Here is a 26,756-nt window from a genome sequence, read left to right on the forward strand (position 1 = left end):
AACATCTCCATTGTGAGACTTGTTGTTACTATTTTTGGCATATTGAATATGCCATGGGGAGCTTGCTAGGCTTTGCCGTGCAGGTGGGATACTCTTGGTAGCTTGCCGGGCTCTCCAAGAGGGAGGGAGGAATCAAACCTGGGGCAGCATTAGCGACCTCAGTTTCCCTTCATGAACCTGGCTCCATGAGGGCTGGGCATATTAAACAAAAGAAGGGGCAGTGTCTAGTTTCTTGGAGGGTCTGGGCATATATTTGTTGTCCTGCCTCTAATTGTCTTTGACAACTCATAGCCCCTGGAATCAACACACAGGGAATGCATGGTGATAGCTTTTGGAGCACGGAAGTGGAAGTTGGTGCTCAGTCTGATGGAGGAGGCCCGAGGGTGACCCCCACATCTGCCGAGGCCCAGATACAGCTTCTGCCTCATGCTTGGGATTACCCATCCCGAGCATCTCTCAAATCACTTGTGCGCCTTTGACCTTTTTGAGAATTTGGGATCACTTGTGCTTTTCTTTTTCTCCCAGCAAAGAAGAAGACAGAGCCCTGTTGTCTGATGGCTATAAATCTTAGCTTGGGGGTTTGTCCCGACAGACATTCTTTCCCACACACCCACACACCCACTCACCTTCACCCCCTCCCGCATCTGTAAACATTTTCATCGTGTGTATTTTCTTTCCAAATACAGCCTCTTACGCCTCCCGCAAATGAACCGCTGACATGAAAATCACATTTGGAGAGCCTTCGTCATCTGTGCTTTCCTGAGTGTGGGCTCTAGCAAATGAAGGGACGTCACTGTGGGTAGTGCCCCCCCTCCCCGGTCCCCAAATGCTTATGGAAGTAGAACTGCTCCATGGAAAAAAGATAAATTATGACCGGATGTAAAGAGGCATCATTTAAAAAGTGTCAAGATACAATTGGCTTCTTAAAAACCATGCAGAGCTGCTAAATTCACGTGAAAATGGAGCAGCACAGGCTTGCCCGGGGTGACAGCGTCCTTGGCATTGATTTATCCCATCTGTTGGGCCGACCCATTACTTCAGGCCTCTGGTGGAGACCAGCATCCCAGAGCCCTGAAGCCCAGCCCCCAGCTAGACCTCTGGGAAGCAGATGGAGAGCCGAGGGTCTGCAGTGACCCCTGCGAGCACCGTCACACACAGAGACCCCACCTTCCTTCCCTGATTATTTATGACCAAGTCCTTGCAGAATCTTCTTGAAGGCTGAATTTAGACTTCCTATAATTCCTTCCCTCTGGTGGATCTTGTGGATTGCCTCCTGTCGTGGGTTGCTTTAAATTCCGCTGTGATCTAGACCTCTGTGCCAGTGCTTTGTACTGCTTAGGTTTCTACCTTGCAAGGTGACTACTGGGCTGGGCTGGCTCGTGATTGAAGTGGTAGAGCACCAAGCCTTGTAATTGTGAAGCCCTGGGTTTGATCCCTTGCACCCCATGGCCCCTGTATACTGCCACATATAGCCCCATTGACCTCCAAGCACCCCTGGGTGTGGCCCCCACAATAATGTTTAAAATGTGATTCTTGAGCCCAGTAGGTCTGTGAGAGCGCTAGTGCTCAGGTATTGGTAACGGTAATTGAGCAGCATTGGGTACTCTCATTAAATAACAGACCTTATTAATTAATTTTTTAGATCGAAAATGGCATTTAATTTGCAAGAAATTCAAGTGTTTTTCATCTTATCCCTTGACTGGTTGGGGGCAGGGGAAGGGGGAAGAGGGGCAGTGTAGGAGTTTGGGCACACCTAGTGATGCTCAGGACTTACTTTATACTCAGGGATCACTCCTGGCAGTGCTTGGGAACCATTCGTGGTGCTTAAAGGGGATGACCATGAGCCCAACAAGCGCCTTACCTCCTGTACTATCTCCCCAGACCCTCATCTTGTCTTTTTTATTCTTTCTGGGTCGCACCCGGTGTTGCATGGGGGTTACTCCTAGCTCCTCTGTACTCAGCAGTTACTCCTGCTGGTGCTCAGGGGACCATATGGGATGCTGGGAATCGAACCGGGTCGCCTGCGTGCAAGGCAAATGCCCTACCCGCTGTGCTGTCCCTCTAGCCCCTCAGATTGTCTTTTTAAAGAAACAAAATCTTGTTTGTGGGAGCATTGGGGAGTATGACGTCCCATTTGGTAGATGTCTCCATAGAGCCCACTCGTGCTCCGTGACCTCTCACTGGTCTGTCTCTCCCTCATCACTTACACTGTGGAAACTGGCAACTGCTGCTTGTCAGCGTGCCTGCCCCACCCCGCCCCCAAGAGTTGGCAGTCAGTTAACATTTACCCAGCTCCCCACAGCAAGCCCTGGTTATAGCGGGCTTGCTGGGAAAACGCACAGGAATAAGAAGAGCCTTCCACCTTCTCATTGGACAAGTAGTCCTGTGCCGCTGTGACCCACACCCTGTGCTGGGGCATCTCTGTGTGGGAGCCAGCTCTGTGTGGCGCCTTCAGGCTGGAGGAAGGTTTTGAGGAAGCAGGAGCACTGAGGGCAGCTGGCTGAGTGCCCTGGCAGCATGCAGGGGGGACAGAGGAGGAGTGGAGGCTGGGAGGAGCCCTGTGTTCACTTCTTGTCATAGGTGACAGGGGAAATGAAAACCTCCCCGCGCGTGTCAGCCCCGGGGAGGACATTAACCAGAGCCCTTCGGGGTCTGCTCCCCCCTTCCTCGTGGGGTTGGGCTGCGGTGGGGGGGGCTGCCTACCCCTCCATCCCCCCACATCTGGTTCTGATCACCAGGGAGCTGCCGCTGGCCCTCACCAGCTCCAGAGCACATGCATTTCAAAGGAAACGCTTAATTGGTCCCCATGCTGGGCTGCTGCTTTGCTTTTTTTGTTTCCTTTGAGGAGGCGGAGAATGGGTTCTGTGGCCTTGATGGATTGGGGGAGGACAGGTGGGGCTTGGGAGTGTGTTTGAAAGTTGCAGAAGAAGTTGCAGAAGTTGTGCTGTTTTGAGGCTCTGTGTGTCGGGAATGGTACAGGCCCCGGGCAGGGAAGTCAGATTTGAGCAGAGGAATGGCGCAGGAAGGGTTTGTGGGAGGCCAGAGGCAGAATCTGGGGTCAGACAAGCGAGGAGGGGAATCAGGGGTTTTGTCTTGTGGTTTTGGGGTTGGTTTAATCAGGCCATACCCATACAGAGGTTTTTTTTAAATTAAACTGCCTATCAACCTTGGGGGGGGGGGCGTGAAGGGGGGGCTTGCTGGTCCTGACCACCTTTCCTCACAGCCTCTGTGAGAGCTGGTAGACGGCCCCCAGAAACCCTACCCTGTATTCTGACCGTACCCGAGAAGCTGCTGAGAGAGAATGTAGGAGAAAATTCAGTCTTGGCTCTCACCAGGTCTTGCCAGCCCTTCATTTCATGTTTCTGGTCCTGTGTCTTCATGTGCCCACGGTGCCCCGGGCCATGGCTGAGGGTCTCACAGGGGCTCATGGAGACAGCTGTGTGATGGGGGAGGTCACGAGGGCCCTAGAAGGCTGGGACACTGTGTGTGAGTAGGGGCCATGGAGGTGAGGTTAGGGAGGGACAGGAGGGTTCCTGGAGAATCCGGGTGAGGTACAGTGCGACCCAGGCCCAGGTGGGGAGAATGCCATCCTCCTCAGCTCTCCTCCGTCCCCAGGAGCCTGGAAGTCATGGGCAGGGGACATAATTCTAGGGCTGCCAGGACTGACCAGAAGGATCATGGATCCCTGCCTCTCTTGAGTTCTGTATCGTACTACTAGAACCTTCTGGAAAAAGAGCCTTTGGAGAAAGACTTAAGCATAATCCATATCTATGAGACACTGAGATGGTTGAATGAGGTACCTGTCTGGAGAAGTCACTCATTCATTCATTCATTCTTTGACTCACTCATCTCTCCACTCACTCATCCAAACATCCATTACTGTGTCCATCATGGCTCTTCCACGTGGTACAGGCACTGCATGCATACGGGTTCCTGGTTCTTGGCGTGACCGCGTGACCTCCGAGTTTGGGTATGCTTCCCCCTCCGATGCAGAACATTTTGTATGAGATGCGGTGAAAATCATGAGCAATGGCATGGCCAATGGCAAGAGGAGGATGACCCAGGATGCTTCGGGGGGCGAGAAGTCCAGGTTTTCTCAGTGGCACAGGGCCTGGGGGCCCCTCGGGAGCCCACCACCCTGAGGTGGTCTCTGCCAACAGAATGGGGACATGGGGATGATGTTTTCAATCTCTGCTCTTTCAAATATACTGCCAGGGCCCACACTCCCCAGAGGTTGAGAATGGGGCGGGGGGGGGGGCGATGGGCACGCTGGCAGGTGAATGACCCCCACGCTGACCCCCTCCCCCACCCTCTGCGGGGGCCTCGCTGCCCTGTGAGAGAAGCAGGGTGTCGGGAGCAGGGAGGCAGAAGGACAGAGGCGAGCCGGAGCTGCAGGCTTTTCCTCGGCCATTAAAGTTTATCGTTGCCACGGACAGTGATTGAAAAAGGCTCTTTGCAGCACTGAAATGTGAGCAATGAAACTCGCCAGTTGATACCGACACAGGGCACTTATCTCATAAAAATATCCTCCGTGTCAAAAGGTTCCAGTAAATGTGCCGGGGAGTATTAGCAGTCATTGCCGCCGGCCTCCAGCTCCCGTGGGCCTGCATGAGGGACTGTAAAAAGGGGGAGGGAGTGGTCTTGGTCCCTGCAGAGGAAGTGGGGGGAGGGCGAGAGGGGACAGGGCAGAAAAGGTAAGACCCGACCTGCTGGTGGGGGACAGCAGGGCCCCACCCCATGGCGCCCTTTCCCAGTTTAAGCAGCTTGGTCTGCCCCCTGTCTGTCCCCCCCTCGTGGCCTGCCTTGTGGGGAACAGAGGGCACCCACTGAGGGCCTCTCTGTGTTACTCCCTGCCCCTGCCAGGGAAGGACGTCACATCGGAGGAGTCCGGGGTTTGAAAGGTTCAGTGACATGCCCAAGTTCTCACAGCTACCAAGCGTCAGAAGCAGGATTATGCAGCCAGGGCTTCCTTTCTCTCAGGATTCCAGAGCTGTCAGAGCTCTCTCCCTCTCTCTGGGATCTGGGGTGCTACTGGAGGCTGGCCCGGCTCTCAGTCTGCACCTCCAGCCAGAACCTGGGTTAGCTAGGTGGGCCCAGGCCCCCCTGCTCCCTTTATTTCCCTGGAGACCCAACAACACCAAGCCAGGTGCAGTTACGTGCTGTGTCCCTGAGCCTGGCCTGACTCTGTGGGGTAGACTGAATCAGCTCCTGCCTGCTGTTGGTTCCAGTTCCCAGCCAGCGGCTCCGTCCACCTGACACTGCCAGTCCCCTGGCCTGTTGCGGGGCTATGGGGGGTGGGGCGGACAGGTCCTGCTCACTGGTCTAGAGGGAGGCCTGTGGCCAGGGAGACCCAGCACTTCTCTCACTCACTCAGTCAGTCCTTGAGGGCCATCTGCCTACTCGGCCTCTAGCTGGGGCGCCCACTGGGTGTCCAGGCTGGGATCCTGGCTCTGTAGGATGCTGGAATGGGCAAGTGCTGGGCATGGTGTCCCATAGGAAGTTGAGGACTCAGGCATGCATGGGGCTCCTGGACTCTGACCCCGGGGGCTTGGGAGGTACAAGGCCTTCACATCTCCTCTCCGTGCGGTCTCCTGCCCGTACAGCAGACCACATAGCCCCGTGGGCAGATAGAGGGGAGCTGTGGTTGGGTGCAGAGGCAGGTTGACCTTGCTATGGTCCAGGATGCCTGAAGCCAGAGCAGAGCGCTCGCTTAGCCTGACCATGCTAGCCAGGCCAGCAGCAAGTATGAAGCGACCTTTGCGTAAAGCCCCAGCACCACACGAGCCCGTTCCCTGGCTTCTGACCACCCTGACCTTCACACATCTGCCTTGTCCAGCAGATTCTCACTCAGGGTTCCAGCCGCCACCCCAAGTCTCCCGGATCACGGTTTCCCCTAGAGCCCCCAGCGCTGACCTTTGTTTTCCCACAGCTGTTCCGTAGATGGGACCCCTTCCCCCCCCGGCCCGGGGTCTCCCCAGGCATCTCAGGTGCTGTGGGTCAGGGACTCATCCCCCACGGTGTGGCCCAGAATGTACCCCTCGCAGGTAGTCACAGTACAGCCCTCTGCTGCTCTGTTCTCGTCTGTGCTCAGCCTCAAGGTGGCCGTCGGGGTGGGAGCATCACTCCTGGCCCAGGGAAGAAGATGGGAAGAGGCCCCGCCCCGAACCCCCCAGGATCATGGGCAGCAATCGGCACATCTTCCAAGCAGAGACATGTCGGGGAAGGCTTCAGGGCAGTGCCAGGGCCTCCCCACCTCAGCCTGACGGTGGGTCTGCCCCTACGGGGGAAACAGGCCTTGGTAACCTCCGTGGCTTGTGCTCTGGAGCTGTGTGATGCTGGGATCCCTCAGCTCACTCCCCAGAGGCCACATACTCAAGATGCCTGTCACCATCCTTTCTGCTTTGCAGTCATGGACCCTCACTGTTTGGCTACATTGTTTTTGTTTGGCTGGGTTTTTTGTTTATTTATCGAATCATCATGAGATACAGTTACAAAGCTTTCATATTTGAGTTTCAGTCATACAATGATCGAACCTCCACCTCTCCATCAGTGCATATTCTCCATCACCAATGTCCCCGGTATACCCCCCGCCTTCCCCACCCTCCTCTGCCTCCATGGCAGACAATTTCCCTTAGACTCTCTCTACTTTGGGGCATGATGGTTTGCAATACAGATACGAGAGGTTATCATGTTTGGTCCTTTATCTGCTTTCGGGCTGCATTGTTGATGACCACCCCACAGGGAAACCACCGAGAGGTGCCTCCCAGCTCTGCGGGTCCCTTCCACCACCATCAGCCGTCTGAGCTCTACCCCCCAGCTACCCTTCCTGTGGCCCCTGTCTGAGCAGCCAGTCTGGTCCCCATGACCCCATCCTGCATGCATGACCCTGTTTCTTCTTCATCCTTGTGAAGAGTCACGGGAGGGAAGGGGTGTGAAATGCACCTGGGGTTGGGATGACCCCAGGCCTGAGAACTGAACCTTCACTCTGAGACAGTGCGCTTTTAAGTTCATTCTTCCCAGGGACCCCCACTCATCCCAGGCCACCAGTGGGTCCCTGCAGGTAGCTGAGCCTGGTGAAATAGTAGAGCACAGGGATGGATGAGGAGAGCCCCTGCATCTCCAGGTCAGCCTGGCTGCAGTGTGTGCCAGGAGTCATCGTCCTATTGTTGGGGGGGCGGGGCTGTCCACCCTGTGTCCTTCTGGGTCCCCATGGGGACCAGTGACTGCACCCATAGTCACCTCCTTCTGCCTGATCCTTTTGAACCCTTTGAACCGTGGCATCTCTGCCCATCCTCAAAACTTGCAGTTCTGGGGCTGGAGCAGTAGCATAACAGTTAGGGCATTTGCCTTGCATGCGGCCGACCCGGGTTTGATTCCCAACATCCCATATGGTCCCCTGAGCACCGGCAGGAGTAATTCCTGAGTGCAGAGCCAGGAGTAACCCCTGTGCATCACTGGGTGTGACCCAAAAGGGAGGAAAAAAAAAAACTTGCAGCTCTCACAAGCAATTTGAGGGTGTCTCCACAGCCCACAGTCAAGAGTGGGGGTGATCGCAAGCCACTGGGCAGCTCGTCATCTTCACAGCTGTGTTTCCAGGTATGCAGAAGAGGACAGGACGGTGGCAGCCAGTCACAGGCATCCATCACCTTATTTCTCAGCACCAGGCATTTGTCGGCAGGGCCTCAAAGATAATCCACATTTTTTGTTTAAGGCAATTACTGAATCTTGACAAACTCGGGCTTTGAGCTGGCCTATTAGTGCGGCCCGCCATTAATCAGCGCCAGACCAGGTGGGTGCTGCTTACTGAGTGCGATTGCTCTCGGGGACCTGGAGCGGGCCCTTGGCCATTCCTCTCGCCCTCAGCACACGGGCAGCATGCTAACAACCAGCCCCCCACACGTGCCAAGGGCCGCCCAGCCATGGGGAGGAAAGGGCCTGTGTTTAACCCAAGCAGCACAGTTTCCAGTCTGGCAGGATGATCCATAGGGGTTATTAGCAGGCCCCTGGGGCACAGCTGGAAGAAACTGATAACCCCTCCCAGGAGGCCTCCCCTGCCTGCCTCTGACGGTGGCAGGTTGGGGGAGTGTAGGACCCCTTCTGTCGGGGAGTCACGTTTGCAAAGGCCAGTGCAGCCTTGGGTCTCCCTGGGTCACTGCCTCCATTCAGTTCTGAGGGCGTCTCCATCACCCTCTTCCCTTACCCCAGCCACTGTCAGGAGGATTCCATACCCAGGAGGAGACTCAGGCCTCCTGTTTTATCTTCTTGGTCCTAGAAGAGCCCTCACCTTACTGCCTTACTGCCTATAAGAATGTGTCTTAGAATGTCCAGGCTTGATTGAGGGGCCTGGCTATGTCACCAGGGAGTGGTGTGACTGACTGGATTTCTTCAGGTCTTTGTTTGCTCATCTGTCAAATGGGTCGATAGCATTTCTAAGATGTTTCTCATTTGACAGCAGTCAGGGTGAATCAGCAGATGCCACCTGCTCGGGAAGGCTCCAGTACGTGGAAGCTTGACGCCTCTGTTTTCTGTTCCTATGAGGAGGCCCAGGCAATGGGATGGATGCTTTCTGTACCCCTCCGTGTGCTGCTGTTAGGTCCAAACTCTTTGTGTGCTATGTCTGTCAGATACTCCTCTCACGATTGCTCCAACTCTGATTCTCCTCTCTTTCCTTCTGCTCCTGCTCAAATACCTTCACTACCACTACTCCTGCTCTACTTTCTATACCACCGCTCCTGCTCAAATATCTTCCTCACTGCTGCTGCCCCTTCTCAAATATCCCTACTACCACTGCTCCTTTTCAAATACCCCTCACTATTGATGCTCCTGCTCACGTATTCCTCTCTACCTCTGCTCCAGCTCCAATACCCCTCACTGCCACTGCTCCTGCTCAGATACTCTTCTCTACCTCAGCTCCTGGAGTGATAGCACAGTGGTAGGGCGTTTGCCTTGCGCTAAGCCGGCCGAGCTGGGTTCGATTCCTCCGCCCCTCTCCGAGAGCCCGGCAAGCTACCGAGAGTATCTCGCCCACACAGCAAAGCCTGGCAAGCGACCCGTGATGTATTCGATATGTCAAACACAGTAACAGCAAGTCTGACGATGGAGATGATGCTGGGCCCACTCGAGCAAATCGATGAACAACAGGAGGACAGTGCAATGCACCTCTGCTCCTGCTGTGATACCCCTCACTGCTGCTGCTCTTGCTCTGATGCTCCTTTATTATACCTGTCCCAGCTCTAGTACACCTCATCACTACTGCTCCTACAATAATACTCCATAACTACTTTACTCCCCACTACCCCTGTTCCTACTCAGATACTCCCCACTACACCTGCCTCTGCTCTGATCCGTTTCACTACTACTGTTCCTACTACAGTACTACTCCACTACTCTCTGCTGTCATCCTCCTCTCTCTACCACTGCTTCTGCTCTAATACTCCTCACTGTGCCTGTTCCTGCTTTAGTACTCCTCACCTACTCCTGCTCTAATACTTCTCACGATGCCTGCTGCTGTTATGACATTTCTCACCACCATGCTCCTGCTCTAATAGTACTCTCAGTTTACTGCCCCATTCTAATACCCTCACTCTACCTGTTCCTGCTTTTATACCCTTCACCACGGCCCCTGCTCTCACTCTCACTCCTTGCTACCACTGCCCCTGCTTTAATGTTCCCCTCTTTACTGCTTCTGCTCCAGTACTCCTCTGCTTAGTATGGCTCTGCTCTAATACTGTGTTACTACTGCTCTCGTGTTTCCCTCTTCTCTGCTCCTCCTCCTGCCCTCCTTCACCGCTACTTTTTGCAGGATGACTCTCCCCTGGGTTCTCCAGTAACTTCTGCACACTTCCGACTGTGAGCCAGCCTCCTCATCCTCGCCCTCTGCTCTGACAGTGACAAGAGTCAGCACATGTTTGAGGCTCTCACCCTACCAGCCGCTGGGGTGTTTGGGAAACGATCGGGCAGAAGAAGAAAGCATGCTGGGGAGGGCCCATGTGTGTAGCAGGCTGTGTGGGCAGGGGGAGCCCGAGGGGGTGGCAGAGTTGGATGTGGTGGGGAAGGCTGGAGAGGGGAGCAGCAGGCCTCCTGGGGGCTGGTCCTGAGTCAGGAGAGAGCTGGGCTGGCCTGGGCTTTGCATGTGATTCCTCAGACCATGGCAGTTCCTGGTGTCACCTGTCATACAGCCAGATCCCTCCCCTGGGTCCCCCACATTGGGGTGGCCTGGCCCAGAGAGCAGGGACAGGCCCCTGGACACCTTAGCTGGGAGGGCAGCTCAGTTTTCCCAGCCCCCAGCACACTGTGGGGGCGGGGTGGGGTGGGTTTTCTCCTAGGTTTTAAACCCTGTTTATTTTCAAGGAAATAGACTCCGTCTGCTTTTAATTCATACACTTAGCTCATCAAAATATTGTTTTGCAAGAGGTTTTTTTGATGTCCAGGAAGCCTCCCCTTGCTTTTACCCCTCCTTGTACAGTGTTATTCTAGGAAACATAATTCTGGGCACTGCCTGGGGTTGGGGGGGGAATGGTGAGGGGGGCAGCTCAGAAGTGGTGAATATGTGCCTCAGTTTCTCCACAAATAAAATAGACTTTGCTGGAGATACTAGTAGACCTGTAGGGTTCCAAGTAAAGGGAAATGTTGCTCCCCTGGTGTTTGCTGGGGCCATCATTCTGTCAGCGGGGTACAGAACTACATGAGGTGCTTCAGGGGAGCTAGGTTCTAGAAATACTATGGGGCTGGGCATGGGAGTCTCGGCAGTCTCATGTCCCCTTGGGACCCTTTGGTTCACTTTGATTCAGCAGGTCCTGGGAGTCCAAGCACCTGCTGCCCTGCCCTACCACCCCAAGCCTCCTGGGTAAGGTGATGGGCCACAGTCAGAAGCAGAAGAAAGGGGTCACTACCCTGATGGAGAGGATCAAGGGTGTGAAGGAGGTGGAGTCGATGTTTAACCCGGAAGTGCTCCCCTGGGAAAGTCATATCCATAAATAACTGCCCCAAAGGAGCACCAAAAAGGAGGGGAAGAAGCAGCATGATTCAAGCCCATTTAAGTGACCCGAGTGTCTACTAGCCCCAGATTCAGAAGCGAGAAAAGACTAGGTTCGGGGGAGAACACTCATCACTACAAGTGTTGATGGGACTTTTATTAACCTAGATGAGAATTCCCTAAACAGTCAAAGTTCTATCATGATAATAAGGCAGCTGCCGGCTGCGTGTGGCTGTCAAGCCCTTGAAATGTAGCTTGTCCCCGCTGACGTTCATTTCAGTGAACACTTCACAACTGACTTGGAAGACTTAGCACAAATAAGAGACTATAAAATATCATGTTAATCATTTTTATATTGGTTGGATGTTAGCGTGATACTATTTTTGATATACTGGGTCAGTGAAGTGGTATTATTAACGTCATTACCTGCCACTTTCCTGTTTGTTTCACGTGGCTTCTTGAGAGTTAAGTTTGGAAGGACACGTAAGGACCGCCGTGGACGTGTCTTGTTCAGAGGGGTATTTGAGGAATGGGCACCTGGACAACAGTTTGTAGGTGGAGGGTGCCTTGAAGACGAAAGTCCCCATGGGTAATCCTACACTCCTGGGGAAAGCCTGACATGGGGCTCTGAGAAGTGTCCTTCAGAGACCCTCTTCCCAGAGTGAGTGAGAAACTCTTGAGAATCAGCCATGGATCCTGGAGGTGCTTGATGACTCTTTGTTCTCTGGTCACCAGACCCGGGACTTGGTGGCTGTTTCAGACCCTGCCCAAAGGACCCCCCAAGAGGCACACAGGGAGGGAGAAGCTAAGCACGGTCTGGGGAAACGTTTGATTAGAGGTGCCGGTGGCATCTGTCCCGTGTCGAGTGACTCCTTGGGGGCCTCTGGGACTGGGCAGAGGAAGGGCACAGCCCTGCTCCCTCCTGGCAAGGGTGCATGCACCTTGGGGCTGGTGGGTTCTGCAGACAGGGGCAGATCACAGAGCAGGTTGCTGGTGCCAGCCAGAAGGTGGGCCTGCAAGAGCCCACCAGGGAACCAGAAGACACTGCGAGTGGTGGAATGTGCCCAGCGTGTGCCCAGTCGGGAGTCTCAGCCCTGGTGCTACATACGCCTGTCCAGAGCATCACTGCTTGTAAGCTTGGTAGTCTGTGAGCACTTCCAGGTGCTGTTCTGCCCCCGCACTAACCCCAGGCCTGAGGAGCCCTGGGAAGCGGCCCTGCGGCCCTCAGCACCCCTGGGGATTGTCCACCCTCAGCACCCTTGGGGATTGTCCACCCTCCCCTCTCCACTCCCCTCCCAACCCCTGCCTACTCTCTACCTCTCTCCTCTACCTTCTCCTCTCCCCTCTCTCCCCGCCTTGCTTCTCCTTCCCCTTCCTCTCCTCTCTTATTTTCTCCCAGACTTTCTCTTCCCCTCCCCTCCTCTCCCCTTCTCTCTCCTCTTCCATCCTCTCCCTTCCTCTCTTCTCTCCTCTCCCTTGCCCCTCTTTTCTCCCCTCCCCTTACCTTCCAGTCCCTCCCCTCCCCTCCCCTCCCCTCCCCTCCCCTCTCCTCTCCTCTCCTCTCCTCTCCTCTCCTCTCCTCTCCTCTCCTCTCCTCTCCCCTCCTCTCCTCTGCTCTCCCTCCCCTCTCCCTCTCCCCCCTCCCCTCCCCTCCCCTCCCCTCCTCTCTCTTCCCATCTCCCTTCCTCTCTTGCTCTTCCCTTCCCCTCTCTCTGCCTCCCTATTTTGTCATATTTTGTCTAACAAGGCCATCTTGGAAGGCGCGCCCCATCACTGGGGTGGGCAGCGTGCCCTGGCGGTCCCTGCAGAGGCCCCTGGTCGTGCCAAGCTCTGTGTGGGAGCAGGTCTCGGTGGAGCAGCCTGGGCCTCAGTCCGAGGACCGCAGCCAGCTTGTGCTGGTGGAATTTCCTGTCTGATTCCCATTCCCCCCTCCCCTCTGCCCCAGTGAGACAGAAATGCTTTCTAAATTGCACGCTGTGGAGTGAGCGCCATTCAGGATATTATTATTCTTATTAAGTACTTCCTGCGGGGTGGTGCCTGGGCATCAGGAGGGGCGGCTTTTTGTCGGGAGTAATAGTGCCAAGCGCCAGGCCTGTTTGCTTGTTTGTTTATTTGGGGCACGGTAATTCCAGCGCTACTAATAGTCACTGTTTCAAACACTGAAACAGTGTTTCACCCCCCACCACCCACCAGCGAGGGTGTCAGCGCCCCTCCCTCTGCCACAGGCAAGCTCAATCCCCTCAGCAGCTCTGCAGGAGGACTCTCAGGGTCTGGGATTTGGGGCCATTTTCAGTCCCTGCCTGCTTCTTTCTCCCCCACGGAAGTGAGACCCTTCTGTCCCTCTCCTTCTGATTCTTCTCGCTCCCCACAGTGCCCTTGAGTTCCCTCCACACAGAAGCAGGATTCCACCTTTTCTTCTAGCCAGCAGTTTTCCGTGATGTCTCTTCTCCCGAGTTGCTTGTCCAGTCATTACTTTTTGGACACTCAGGCTTTTCCCAGATCTTGACTGCTGTGAATCTGCTGCCATGAACACAGGAGCACAAATACCTTTTTTGAAACATTGTTTCTGGATACCAAGAAGTGGGATTGCTAGGCCCTGTGGAAGCTAAGTTAACTTTTTTTTTCTTTTTGGGTCATACCCGGCAATGCTCAGGGGTTACTCCTGACTCTGCACTCAGGAATTACTCTTGGCGGTGCTCTGGGACCATATGGGATGTTGGGAATCTAACCCAGGTCGGCTGCATGCCAGACAAACTCCCTGCCCTCTGTGCTATCGCTCCAGCCCCCAAAAGCCGAGTTAACTTTTGTTGTTTTTTTTTTATTAGTGAAGCACCATGAGGTACAGTTATAGATTTACAAATCTTTGTGCTTGAGTTTCGGTCATACAATGATCAAACACCCATCCCTCCACCAGTGCCCATTTCCCCCCACCCCCCCTCCCACCCTGCCTCTGTGGCAGGGCATTCCCCTTTGTTCTCTCTCTCCTTTTGGGTGTTGTGGTCTGCAAAAGAGGCATTGAGTGGCAATCATGTTCAGTCCATAGTCTACTTTCAACATGCATTTCCCCCCCTGGGAGGATCCTCCAAACACCCTTTATTTGGTGTTCCCCTCTCTATCTGAACTGCCCCCTCCCCCAGAATATCCGGCTGGCCTCCAAGCTATGGAGTAATCCTCCTGGTGTTGATCTCAGCTATTCTTAGGTATTGATCTCATATTTTGTTGCTTTATATCCCCCAGATGAATGCAATTTTTCTATGTCTATCCCTCTCTTTCTGACTCATTTCGATTAGCATGATACTTTCCATATTGTACCACTTGTATGTAAATTTCATGACTTCATCTTTTCTAAGAGCTACATAGTACTCCATTGTGTAGGTGTACCAAAGTTTCTTTAACCAGTCATCTGTTCTTGGGCATTCAGGTTTCTTCCAGTTTCTGGCTATTGTAAAGAGGGCTGCAATGAACAAACAAGTGCAGATGTCACTTCGACTACACATTTTTGCCTCTCTGGGGTATATTCCCAGGAGTGGTATCGCTGGGTCAAATGGGAGCTCAATTTCTAATTTTTTGAGAATCGTCCATACTGTTTTCCAGAAGGGCTGAACCAGTCGACATTCCCAGCAACAGTGAAGGAGTGTCCCTTTCTCGCCACAATCGCGCCAGCACTGGTTGCTTTTGTTCTTGTGGATGTGGGCCAGTCTCTCTCTTTGAGAAAGATTCTGTTCATTTCATTGCCCCATTTTTGGATGGGGTTGGATGTTTTCTTCTTGTGGAGTTTAACCAGTATTTTGTATATCCTGGATATCAACCCCTTGTCAGATGTGTATTCGGTGAATATCCTTTCCCATTCTGTAGACTCTCTTTGTATTTTGGTCACTGTTTCTTTGGAGGTGCAGAAGCTTCTTAGTTTAAGATAGTCCCATTTATCTATCTCTGTTTTCACTTGCTCGGCCAGTGGCGTGGCATCTTTGAAGATACCATTAGCTTCAATGTCATGGAGGGTTTTGCCAACTTTATCTTCAATGTACCTTATGGTGTCTGGTCTGATGTTGAGGTCTTTAATCCATTTTGATCTTATTTTTGTACATGGTGTTAGGCAGAGTTCTGAGCCCATTTTTTTGAATGTAGTCGTCCAGTGATGCCACCACAATTTGTTAAAGAGGCGAGTTAACTTTTGGACCAGCCTCCAGACGTGGCTGTGTCTTTTTTGTTTGGGCTTACTCCTGGCTCAGGGCTTACTCCTGGCTCTGGACTCAGGGATTCCTCCTGGCAGGGCTTGGAAGACTGTGTGGATTGAACCAGGGTGGGCTATATGCAAGGCAAGTACCATATCCAGTGTACTCTCTCGCCAGCCCCTCTGTACTATTTTCCATAGGAACTGAACCTGTTTTCACTGAGAGGATCCTTAAAGCACGTTTTAAATTTCTTGCTTGTATGGAGCCATCACGGCAGACCCTGGCAAGCTCCCCGTGGCGTATTCGATATGCCAAAAACGGTAACAATAATGGGTCTCATTCCCCTGACCCTGAAAGAACCTCCAGTTCGGCACCGTTGGGAAGGACGAGTAAGGAGAGGCTGATAAAATCTCAGGGCTGGGACGGAGACATAACTGGCGCCCACTTGAGCAAATCAATGAACAACAGGATGATAGTGATACAGTGATGGAACCACACCCAGCAGTGCTTGGTAGCTGCTCCTAGCAGTGTTGAGGGGACCATACGGTGCCAGAGCTTAAACCCACAACCCCTATATGCAAAATTCATGCACCAGCCTTTGTGTGTGTGGGGGGGGGAAGGGCGGGGCTTTTTCTGACCTTTGACCCTTCATTTCCTCTTGCTTCCTTGCTTCCAGTGGATGAGGATGTGGCCGTCTGAGTTCATGTGTCTCTGAAAATGCACGTTTCCCAGGCCAGGGGCAGCCTGCACCTGTGACAGCCAGGCTTCTCCCAGCCCTGGTGTCCACCTTCCTGCTCATGGGAGGGGCATGCTCGAGTCCCCACAGGCTCTTCACAGTGCTCCCCTGTGGTGTTTGCAGCTGGCTCACAGGAGCCCTGGTGATGGAGTGAGTAGGGCAGACAGTGGTCACTGCGGCTCGAGTGTCACTCACAGGGCTGCCTCAGCAGCCACTGTCCAGAGCCCTCCTTGCTTACTCCTGAGGCAGTGGGAGCATTCATGGGTACTCAGGCAGGTGAGTCAGGACTCCCCACAGTTTCAGAGAGACAGACAGAGAAACAGACAGAGAGAGAAACAGACAGGGAAACAGAGAGACAGAGAGAAACAGAGAGAGAGACAGGGAGAGAAACAGAGAGACAGACAGAAAGAGACAGAGACACACAGAAACAGAGACAAAGAGAAACAGAAACAGAAACACAGACTGAGACACAAAGAGAAAGAGAGGAAGGAGAGAGAGAGAGAGAGAGAGAGAGAGAGAGAGAGAGAGAGAGAGAGGGAAAGTACCTGCCATAGAGCCATAGAGGCAGGCTGGGGGAGGGGGTGTGTGGCGGAAGGGAAACTGGAGTCATTGGTGGTGGGAAATGAACACTGATGGAGATGTGGGTGCTGAATCATGGTCCGACTGAAACCTGATCATGAACAGCTTTGCATCTATCTATCCCACCGTTGTTACTCAATTTAAAAAATACAATTTCCAGGCCTCCCCGCCCCGCCCCGCTTGCTGAGTACTATGGGTGAGGGGTCCACCCCAAAGACTCTCCTGGCCCCGAGCTGCTTCTCGGGTGTATGAAGCTCAGATGTCCATGTCCCGGCGGGCTCTTGCCCAGCATCATTGCTAGCTCCCTGGGAGGACCCGACAGGGGCTCTCCGTGTACGTAGGAAGGGAGGTTTAGGCTAGACCCACACTCAGCCCAGTTCAGTTGCTGGGCTCAGTCCACACTGCCTCGGAGCCCCGAAAAATCTTCCTTGCCTCTGGCCCTCCCAACTCCTGCACCTCCAAGGCCCTGCCCCAAATCTCTCTTTATGGGAACCTTCCTGGATAGCTGCCCTCAGACCCCCAGAAAGCACTTCGTCCTTACTCTGAGGCCTCCAGCCCCCTGTGCCCCCGGGGCCTACTGAGTGCCATCAGCTCCCCTCTCCTCATCTTTGTAGGGACCCCGACAGAGCTTCCCAGTTGGCTCCCCAGGCAGGAATTGCATTGTTTGTTGTTGTCCCAGCCGGGTCCCCCTACGCAGCCTGGAGGAGGGGTCTGTGAACATGTAGGGCTCCCAGGAGCCAGAGCCGGTGGGCCGTCTCCCGTGCAGGCCATGGTTGTGTGGGACCTGGATCCCGTCCCTGACCATGAAGTCGGGGGAGGGAGCTCCAGGCTCTTCTTTGGAACAGGGTCTCCTGTGGGGCCCTGAGCCGCAGCTTCCCCGAGCTGAAGCCAGGCCTGGAGTTTGCCTAGGATGGATAGGCACCAGAGTGTAGGAGGCAGGTAGGAGTGCAAGCTGGCCAAGAAGGCTGCATACAAGCCATAGCCAGGCACCCACAGAGCCACAACCAAGGGCGCTGGCCCAACCCCTGCCCCAGCACTGTCCAGCATGCACCATGTACTCCCATCCCAGCCTCCAATGGACACAGGGCCTCCCTAGCCCCATCGGGCTTCCAGGACAGAATCAGGAGCAGCAGCCGCTCTGTGTGTGTGTGTGTGTGTGTGTGTGTGTGTGTGTGTGTTCTGTCTGTCTGCTTGTCTGTCTGTCTTCCTGTCTGTCTCCCCTCTGTCCCTCTGTCCATCTCTGTCCTTCTCTGGCTCCGTTCTCTTTCTTTGCCCCTGCCTCTGTCTCTCTGGACTTCTGTCCCGCATCTCTCTCCTTGTCTGTCTCTTTCTGTCTTCTCCATTTCTTTCTTTCTTTGTTTGTTTTGCTTTTTGGGTCACACCTGGCAATGCTCAGGGGTTACTCCTGGCTCTGCACTCAGGACTTACTCCTGGCAGTCCTTGGGGGCACCATATAGGAAGTCGGGGATCGAACCCGGGTCGGCTGTGTGCAAGGCAAATGCCCTACCCTCTGTGCTATTACTCCAGCCCCTGTCTTCTCCATTTCTCTCTTGTCTCTGTCTCTCTTCCCGTCTGTGTCCGTCTGTCCTTCGCTCCATTTTTCTATCTGACTCTTGTCTCTGTCCCCATCTCTCTCTCTCAGGATAGGCAAGTGACCGGCATCCCAGAAGCCGGTGGCACTGGCCTAGAGTTGACCCTGATTTTGCCTGCCACAGGTCTGACCTGCGCTGTGGGATGGCAAATATGGAGGTGGACATCCCTCTCCCCTCCCCACCCTGTGCCCATGTAGATGGCACCTCTGCCCTGGAGCAGATGTCTACAGCCTGAACAGAGTCTGTGGCCTCACTCTGCTGTCCTTTGCGTTCCTTCCAGGCCCTGGTTTCCGGGAGGGGAGAGCCGAGTTTGGTTTCAGGAAATTGGATTCTCAGAAGGTCCCAGATTCTGCAGGATGTGGTCACTGCCCAGGGACATCCCATACCCTTGGTCTTCTTGGACTCCTTAGGCCACTGCCTTCCCTCCAGCTGAGTTGTGTCTACACCGGGATGAGGCTGAAGGCCGGGAAGAGGACAGGAGATTTTACTTTCTAAAAGACTCCTTTTCAACCAAATTTTCACCAGAACTGCCAGGCCACCTCCTACAGGTCCTCTCACCTGTTTGTTTTGCTCTGGCCAGCACCGGCCACAAACCCAAGGGGTGAGACAGTGGGAAATACTGGTGTCAGAGTAGTGGGCCTAGGTGGGACTCTGCCTGTAGACGACCTTTCCTGCAAAGCTGAAAGCTCGTGACCCCTGGGCCCTGCCAGTCATCACTCTGACCAGGTGGGTCGCCCCTCTGAGCCTGCCACGATGCATTTCTTGCTCCTTTCTCTCGGGGAGAGTCTGATACTGTTATCATCTTTTGGGGAGTCTCAGCCAAAGGGACTCAGCTGTTTACTAAGTGTCCGCAGGCGTGATGACCAATGAGGACCCTGACATACAGAGCCCCAAGTTTGTCATGGAACCTTAGCTTAAGGCTGCAAAGGGAGGTGGTTCAGATCCTGATATCGAATATATAGTCCCCAGAACACTGACAATAAACAAAACTCCCTTGGTTTAAATCTAGTGCTGCCTGGTGCTGGGATATCCAGCCACATACTGCAGATTGTGTGATGCCTGGAACTGAACCCAGGTCAGTCATATACATGCAAGGCAGGGCATACACCTGGCCTCTATACCGTCCCCTCTGGCTCTGATTAATGGGGCCTTAACTCGAGTCAGGCTCTCAAGATGGTCCTCCGCCACCCCTCCCACAACTGTATTCTATTACAGGCACTGTGGTCATATTCTGTTACCTCCCCTTGGGACGACCTTCCAAGCAGCCCTGCCTGGCATTTGCACCTTAGTGGGGAGTGCTCCCTTCTGCAGTCACCCACATCCCAGCTCAGAATGTGAGTGCTCCTCCTCTGTTCTCCCCACCAACACCACCAACACCACCATCCACCACCCTCTCTGTCTCTCAAAATTTAATCAATAAACTGCCTCAGTGGAATCAGATTCCAGGGTTTTAGTTTGAACAGCCTCATGCTTCCTTCCCGGTCCAGCTCTTCTGACTTCTCCGTGCAGGATCAAAAACAAATGTGCGTTTATTTTGGGGGTTGGGGGAGGGTAGTGATCCCTAAAAAATCCCCGTCTTCAAGTTTCTTCCTCGGGAACTTAAAAAGAGAGTCATTTCTTTGAAAATGGCATATGGAGATTGTGGATGTCATTCCCCCCACACTCCGGAAGCACATGATTTAGAGTGGATTTTGGTGGTTTTTTTTCTTAAAAAAAAAAAAACTTGAAGAAAAGAACCCACAATGAAAACAATGTGTGGAAGGATCTCGAGCATTCTGCCCCTGGAAGGAGGCTCTCATTCTTGATGTTTCTTTCCCTGTCTCTGCAGGGGGGAGGAGGGGAGTTAGAGAGAAGGCCTCCTCCTAGGGGCCCACTCTTGGGGGCTCTGAGCAGAAACATCCACCCCCCCCCAAAGTCTCCGGCAGAGGTGTATGGCGAGCACAGTCCCGGCTGCTCAGAAAGGGTCCTGAGACTCCACATGCATATGCGCCAGGGGACAGTCTGCATGTCTCAGTTTACTGTGGTGAAAGGTTGATCCCAGGAGCAAAATTTGTGGAGGGAGTTCTACAGGTGTGTTCAGGGGCCTGGGATGGGACATGGCAAGGAGTAGTGGGCTGAGTGGAGGAGGGAGGAATAGGGGGAGGAGTAGGACTCAATAGGTCAGTGAATTATACTGACCAGGCCATCATCCTGCTGTGACCTGTAGGGGGTGGGTGTGGAGGTTGGGGTGGGGGGCTTATATGCACTCTGGGCTGTGCTCTGGGCAGCCACAGGGCTCAGTGGGCAGAGGGCAGGGATGTGCTGGTCACAGGGTGCGGCTGACTGGGATGTGCGTGATTTGTGCCCCAGGGAGCAGGCAGTCATTACCAACAGCAGGTTGTGGTGGGGCGTGGAAGTTAGAGCTCACTAAAATCCCCCTTGTACCCACAGATAATGGGAGAGACTCGGGGAGGGGACCTCACTCCGCGTGGCCCATCTGGAGTCTCTGCTAGCATCATGTTACCTTCTGAATAGTCTAAAGGTCTCCCCGGAGTACATGCTGGATGCCGGTTGTGGTACCCACGAGGGGCTTCCCAAATCACCCCCTCACACACTCACACATCTGAGATCCCTCCCACGCCACCTGGTCTTAGGGGACCCATTTCTCCAACTCTCCCCAGCCCGCTGGGGCAGCTTTAGAGCTTTAGCCTCAACGCTGAGATCTCCAACTTCTTCCCTGCACCCACTCTACCCCTGGCCTGGGGCACCTTCTTCTCCAAAGAGATGTGACTCATTCCTGCAAGTCATCCGTATGCCCTGGCCCAGCTCACTTTCCTTCTTAGCTTCCTTCCTTCTGACGTTGTTTGAATGTTTTGGGGTTTGGGGCAGATATTTTAGGAGTGTGGGAAGGTTGTACCTGACAGTGCTCAGGGCATACTCCTGGCTCTGTGCTCAGGAATCACTCCTGTTGGGGCTCGGAGGACCATATGGGGTCCAGGAGATTGAACCTGGGTCAGCTATGTACATGACAGGTGTCTTAACCCCTGTACTGTTGTCTCGGGTTTCACTGTTGGAAATGTTCTTGCTGGTTTGTTTACCGTATATCTCCACTTAAGTGGCAGGGGCAGGGCTCTGTGTGAAGGCAGTGTGGTTGCTGCTCTTTATCCCCACACTGCTCTCAGGGCAAGTCCTTGAGACAGGTGAAGAAGTGAATGAGTGAGGGAGTGAATGAGAGTGAGTGTGTGAAAGAGTGACCGATTCAGTAAATAAATGAGGGAATGAATGTGCAAGCAATTGAGTAAATGAGTGTGAGAGTGAGTGAATGGATGAGTGAGTGACCAAGTGAGAGTGAACGTGTGAATGATGGGAGTGAGTGCGTGAATGAGCAAGTGAATAAGTGCGAGAACGAGTGAGTGAATTGACTGAGTGAGTGAATGAGTGAGAGTGAGTGTGTGAGTGAGTGAATCAGTGAGTAAATGAGTGACTGGGTGAATGCATAAGTGACTCAGTGAGTAAATGAGTGAGAGGGAGTGTGTGAGAGTGAATGAATGAGCAAGTGAATGAGTGAGAGTGTATGAATGAGTGTGAGAGAGAATGAATGAGAATGAGAAAGTGAATGAATGAGAATGAGTGAGTGAATGAGTGAGTAAATGAATAAGTAATTGAGTGAATCATTGAGTGAGTGAATGAATTCCTATCCCAGAACCCTGTACCCAGACTCCATCTCCGTGAGGCAACAGAGTTGGGTGACCCCTCAGACTGGAAAGGGGCTCAGGACCCTCGGTCCCCCTTGCTCCTTTGATGGCACATCCTCCATTCTGGAGAATGGAATACCCTATGGGATACCGGGGGTTGAACCCGGGTCAGCTGCATGCAGCGCAGTTGCTTTACCCACTGTACTATCTCTTCAGCCCTGCGTTCTTTTTTCCTAAAGGTCCTGCCCTGCCCATTTGGATCCCTGAATCCTGTTTTTCCCTGCAGGGCTAGAGAGCCACTTTGTGGCGTGCCCAGCATCTGTGATGAGCAGGATGCAGTTTGCCCCAGATCCCACAGAAGACAAACCTCCTGTCCCTAGTTTGATGGGGCTCCACATATTAGTGGTCACCATCATCTTCTGGACACCCTGAGTGCTTCTGTGTACAGGCACTGGGCTGAGCTCTCGCCTGCAGGAACATCTTGCGTTCACAGCCCCGGTGGCTCACGGTACCTTTGTAGTGACACAAACTGATTCCCAGCTGAGGAGCTGCCTCAGTCATCCTGTGGTTTTGGAGAGCAGCTTTGCTCTGGGGCCCCAGTCATGGGCCACAGGGGAGAGGCGTGAGGCCTGTGCTGGACCAAGGTACAATGTATCTGAGTTTAAGTAAGGGATTGAATGGAGGTGAGAAGATGAGTTTTGTGTATTCCCAGTCTCCAAGGAAGATGTCCATATTGGGGAATGATGAAGATGAAATTGAATACATAAATAAAACATGAATTTGAGAAGAAAAAACCATGACCTTTTATTGAGAAGTCGCTGCGTTCATGGACAAAACACACAGTACAAAGGTGCCGGTGCTTGCCTTGCAGACGGCCAACCCTGGTTGATCCCTGGCACCGCATAAGGGTTCCCAAGCTCTGCCAGGAGTGACCGTGGTGAGCAGAGCCAGGAGTCAGCCCTGAGGGCCACCAGGTGCAGCCCAACACTGCACCCCACCCCGCCAAAGAAAGTCATTGCATTCAACCCATTGACAAAGTAGCTGACCAGCCCACACAACAGGTTATAGCCATCAATGGGATGTGATTGGGCCTTCAGATAGAAAATGTTGACTCACGCCACAGTGGCTGAACCTTGAGGGCCTCATGCTTGAAAAATAAACCAGTCACAGGAGGCCAAGGTAGCCTCTGAATGGAGACTTCAAGAGACTCCAAGAGCAGAATGGTGGTGGCAGGGGCTGGGGAGGGCGAGGGCTAGTGTTCCCTGGACAGAGGCAGTGTAGGAGGAGATGGGGGAGAGTTCTGGAGATGGATTGGGGTGAGCCCCAGGGTGATTGCCAGTCCCCCTGAGCTGTTAACTTGTACGAGGTTACAATGGATATCGTTCCGTTCCACCATTCACAAAAAGGCGCTCAGGGTGTTCGCACTACTGCCGGCCACTGTTGTGACAAATGCACAGAAACAGCCTCGTTTTCTGTCGTGTCCTGTGTCCTCGGGCACTATGATCGGCTGGCGGGCAGCCGGCCTCTCCGCCTTCCTCAGAATCAGCAGCAAAGTCGGACTCAGCACGATTGCTGCTGGCCCTTGGCCTTCAGCCTGAGTGAGAGTTGACAGAGAAATCTCCACTTTTGAGCTCTTTTCCCAGTTTAACTGCTTTTTAAAGAGCCTTGTTTTCCTTAGGCCTATAATTATGTTTGCCTCCAGGGTACCCAGGAATTTTTTTTTTAATAAGAAAAGAGCATCCTACAATTATCAGGATGATTTGTGGAGGGGCAGGGCGAGTGCCACCAGGAGCTGACTCACCTCTGGAAATGATGATGGTGTGCTGGTTTGGGGCCCCTTGGAGGGCGGCCCGGCCATGCGCTCTGGGGGTCAGGGCCGGAGAGAGGATGGTGCCCATAATGCAGACGCTGCAGCCACCCTTGCAGGATGGGGCGAACAGGGGGTCCCGGGGACCCTGTCTTCGCAAATGAATCTGGGTCAATATTTCCAGCCCCTGTGCCTGCGGTGTGGCGGTGCCTTCACCCCTGGCGGCTGAAGCCACCCGCATGCAGCCCCCCAAGGCTCTGTCAACCCTGATTTTCAGGGCCGAGCCCCCCCCCCCCCCCCCCCCCCGCCCCGTAATCTCCCCAAGTTCAAAGAGCGCTTAGCTGCTTGTCTTTGTCGAGAGCACGGTTGGAGATCTTTTATGTGAGAGATGTAGGATTCTCCACTGACTTTGATTATTTATTCATCCTGCTTTGTGGGTGTGGGATAGCCTGAGCTCTGTGGAACCCGCCCCCGCCCCCGGTCCTGCTGCTGTACTCTGAGATTCATGGAGCTTTCAGATGCCTTTGAAAATTGCTTTACCAGCGTGGGGGCAAGTTGCTGAAGTTCTGTCTCTCCCTCCCTCTCTGCAGTGCCGCAGCACCTTCTACCGCCCTTCCACGCGCCCTTGCCAATTGACATGCGACATCAGGAGGGAAGGTACCATTACGAGCCCCACTCGGTCCACGCCATGCCCGGGTAAGTCCCACTCACTGCCCAGTGTGCCATCCCTGCGGCCACCTCTCCTGCCTCTCTCTTTTCTTCCCAAGCCCTGGAATTCTGCAGCACGCCCATGAATACGTGGACGCTGGACCCCATGTGTACGTGTGGGTGACTGTGAATGCCCAGCTGCCCCCTGGGATGTGGTCCTTCACCATGCCCAGGCTGTCTCTCTATGTCCATATGGACTTGAAGCTCTTTCTGGGTCTTGGGGACCCCCTTTACGACAAAAATCGCAAATGGTCCAATTTGACAGTGAAAAGAAATCTTCAATGATAGTGTCATTTTCTTGATGTGGCTGTTTGTTGAAGACTTATATGGTCCCTTCCCCTTGTGTGTCCTACCTCAGTGCTTACTCCTGGGCCCCCTTAATCTCCAGGGGTGCTAAATTAATCTGCCTTTACAGCTGATGGAGGCCTCTGGCAGATAGACTCCATGCAAACCGAAATACTCCTGAGTTGTTGACACCACAGTGTTGGTTCCAAACATTTTTGACCTTTTGTGGCACTAAGTTCTAAGGAGAGAAATTGAAAACATTTTCATTTTCCTGTGTGTGTTATCAAATAATGTTCTGAGTGCTCTATCCCATTTTAGCTCGCCCTTTCAGTTTTTGTTAATCTACCATAGCCGTAGAATTCTGTCCTTTTAATATTAGAAATGAAAGTTAAACAAAACCTTAGTTAGGGGGCTGGAGTGATAACATAGCGGGTAGGGCGTTTACTTTGCACCCAGCCCACCCAGGTTCAATTCCCAGCATCCCATATGGTCCCCCCAGCACCTCCTGGAGAAATTCCTGAGTGCATGAGCCAGGAGTAACCTTTGTGCATCGCCAGGTGTGATGCAAAACAAACAAACGAAAGAACCTTAGTTAGATGTTGTCCCAGCAGAGCCTACAGAGAATCCCTCCCAGGGGTCCACTTTGGACACTGAATGGGAGTCACTCTGTCAGTAAAGACAGGTTCTAAGTTACTCATCAGGGCCTCCATCCTGCACCCACCCCCGAGACCCCCAGATCAGAGGGGTGTGTCACCTGGCTGGTTTCCCTGTCCTTTACTCTCTCCTTCATTTTGGCTAGGGCCTCAGAGCTGATACATAGTCCATGTCACTTGCTGGTGTCATGGTAACTCCAGGCTGGGTTGCCTCATCCTTTCTGCTTCCAAAAGTGTTGCCGGCTTTAAGTGCTTCCCAACATCTCTGCTGCTGACTGCACCTGTCTTGGGCGCCCCCAGTCCTCAGCCATGTCCAGCAGTCCTGTGTGGCTCCAGTCCACCACCTGCCTCTGTCCTTGTGTGGCTGGGCCCCTCCCAGCTCAGAAGCCAGGTCCTCTGTGGAGCTCCAGGGTCTATACGCTCCACAAGGGCCTGCCCGGGATTCTCCTTACCCTGCACTACAACACACATACACACACACACACACACACACACACACACACACACACACCCTGCAGGCGCTGACCTCACACTTATGCTTCCTTAGTGCCTCACAAGTCTGGTGCATTGGCAGCCTGTCAAGAGGCCTCTCCCCAGGGTCCCCTCTGAATCAGACACTGCTGAGTACTGGCTGGATGCAGATAACCTGCCCCATTGGGAGGCAGATGGTATCCCAGCCTCAGGAGGCTTCTAGCTCTGGGCACCCATGGGCACCCCAAGACTAAATCTGTAACTTTTATCTTCTTAAAAAAATATATTTCTTTCCAGGGACAGAGCTCTAGTACAGCGGGTAAGATGCTAGCTTTGCACATGGGCAGCCTTGGTTTGATCCTGGCATTCTTTATGGCCCCCTGAGCACTGCCAGAGTGATTCCTGAGTGCAGGAGTAAGCCCTGAGTATCGCCTTATGTGGTTAAAAAATAAGCAAAGAAACAAGAGATCTTTTTCCCAGAGGTGGGAAGTTGTACAGCTGTTACAGCATATGCCTGGCAGCTGTCCTGCCTAGGTTGAACTCTCAACACCACATGGTCCCTCATGCATAGCCGGGTGCCACCCTGGAGGCCTCAGTCCTGCTGAGACTACCTTGGTGTTGCAGCACCTCATCCTTGGGCCCTTGCATTGAACAAATGACTTCATTGGTTCAGAACCACCAATGTGCCCCCACAACCTCCTCCTCTCCTTCTCCCCCTCCTCCTTCTCCTCTTCCTTCTTCCTTCTTCCTCCTTCTCCTCTTCTTCCTCTTATTCTTTCTTCTTCTTCCTTATTCTCCTTCCTCCTCCTCCTCTTCTTCTTTCTCCTCTCTCTCTCTCTCTCTCTCTCTCTCTCTCACACACACACACACACACACGATCCTTTGATTCTTTACAAAAATCCCTCTTCTTGTCCCATTTTTCACCCACTAACTTTGACATCCATCAGTGGTTCCTGCCACAAAGAGTATGTTTTCCTTCATCACTTACACCACATGAATGTACGGATGGGCTGGAGAGATACGACAGACGGTTAAGGCACTTGCATGCAGCTGCCCCAGATTGTATTCCTGACATCCCATATGGTCCCCTAAGCCCTGCCA

At 53.4% G+C, this 26,756-nt stretch overlaps 1 protein-coding gene across 1 annotated transcript in view; it reads left to right on the forward strand.

The window, feature by feature from the left end:
* The window catches only part of GLI2 (GLI family zinc finger 2), a 252,518-nt gene that overhangs the window by 168,296 nt on the left and 57,466 nt on the right, over positions 1-26,756 (forward strand). The window contains exon 3 of the mRNA XM_056110240.1: positions 24,129-24,234. Within this exon, the coding sequence (XP_055966215.1) occupies positions 24,129-24,234 (106 nt within the window). The remainder of the gene's footprint in view (positions 1-24,128; positions 24,235-26,756) is intronic.

Source organism: Sorex fumeus, unplaced genomic scaffold, assembly GCF_029834395.1.
Source record: "Sorex fumeus unplaced genomic scaffold, SorFum_2.1 ptg000009l, whole genome shotgun sequence".
In the NCBI taxonomy this organism is placed as follows: Eukaryota; Metazoa; Chordata; class Mammalia; order Eulipotyphla; family Soricidae; genus Sorex; species Sorex fumeus.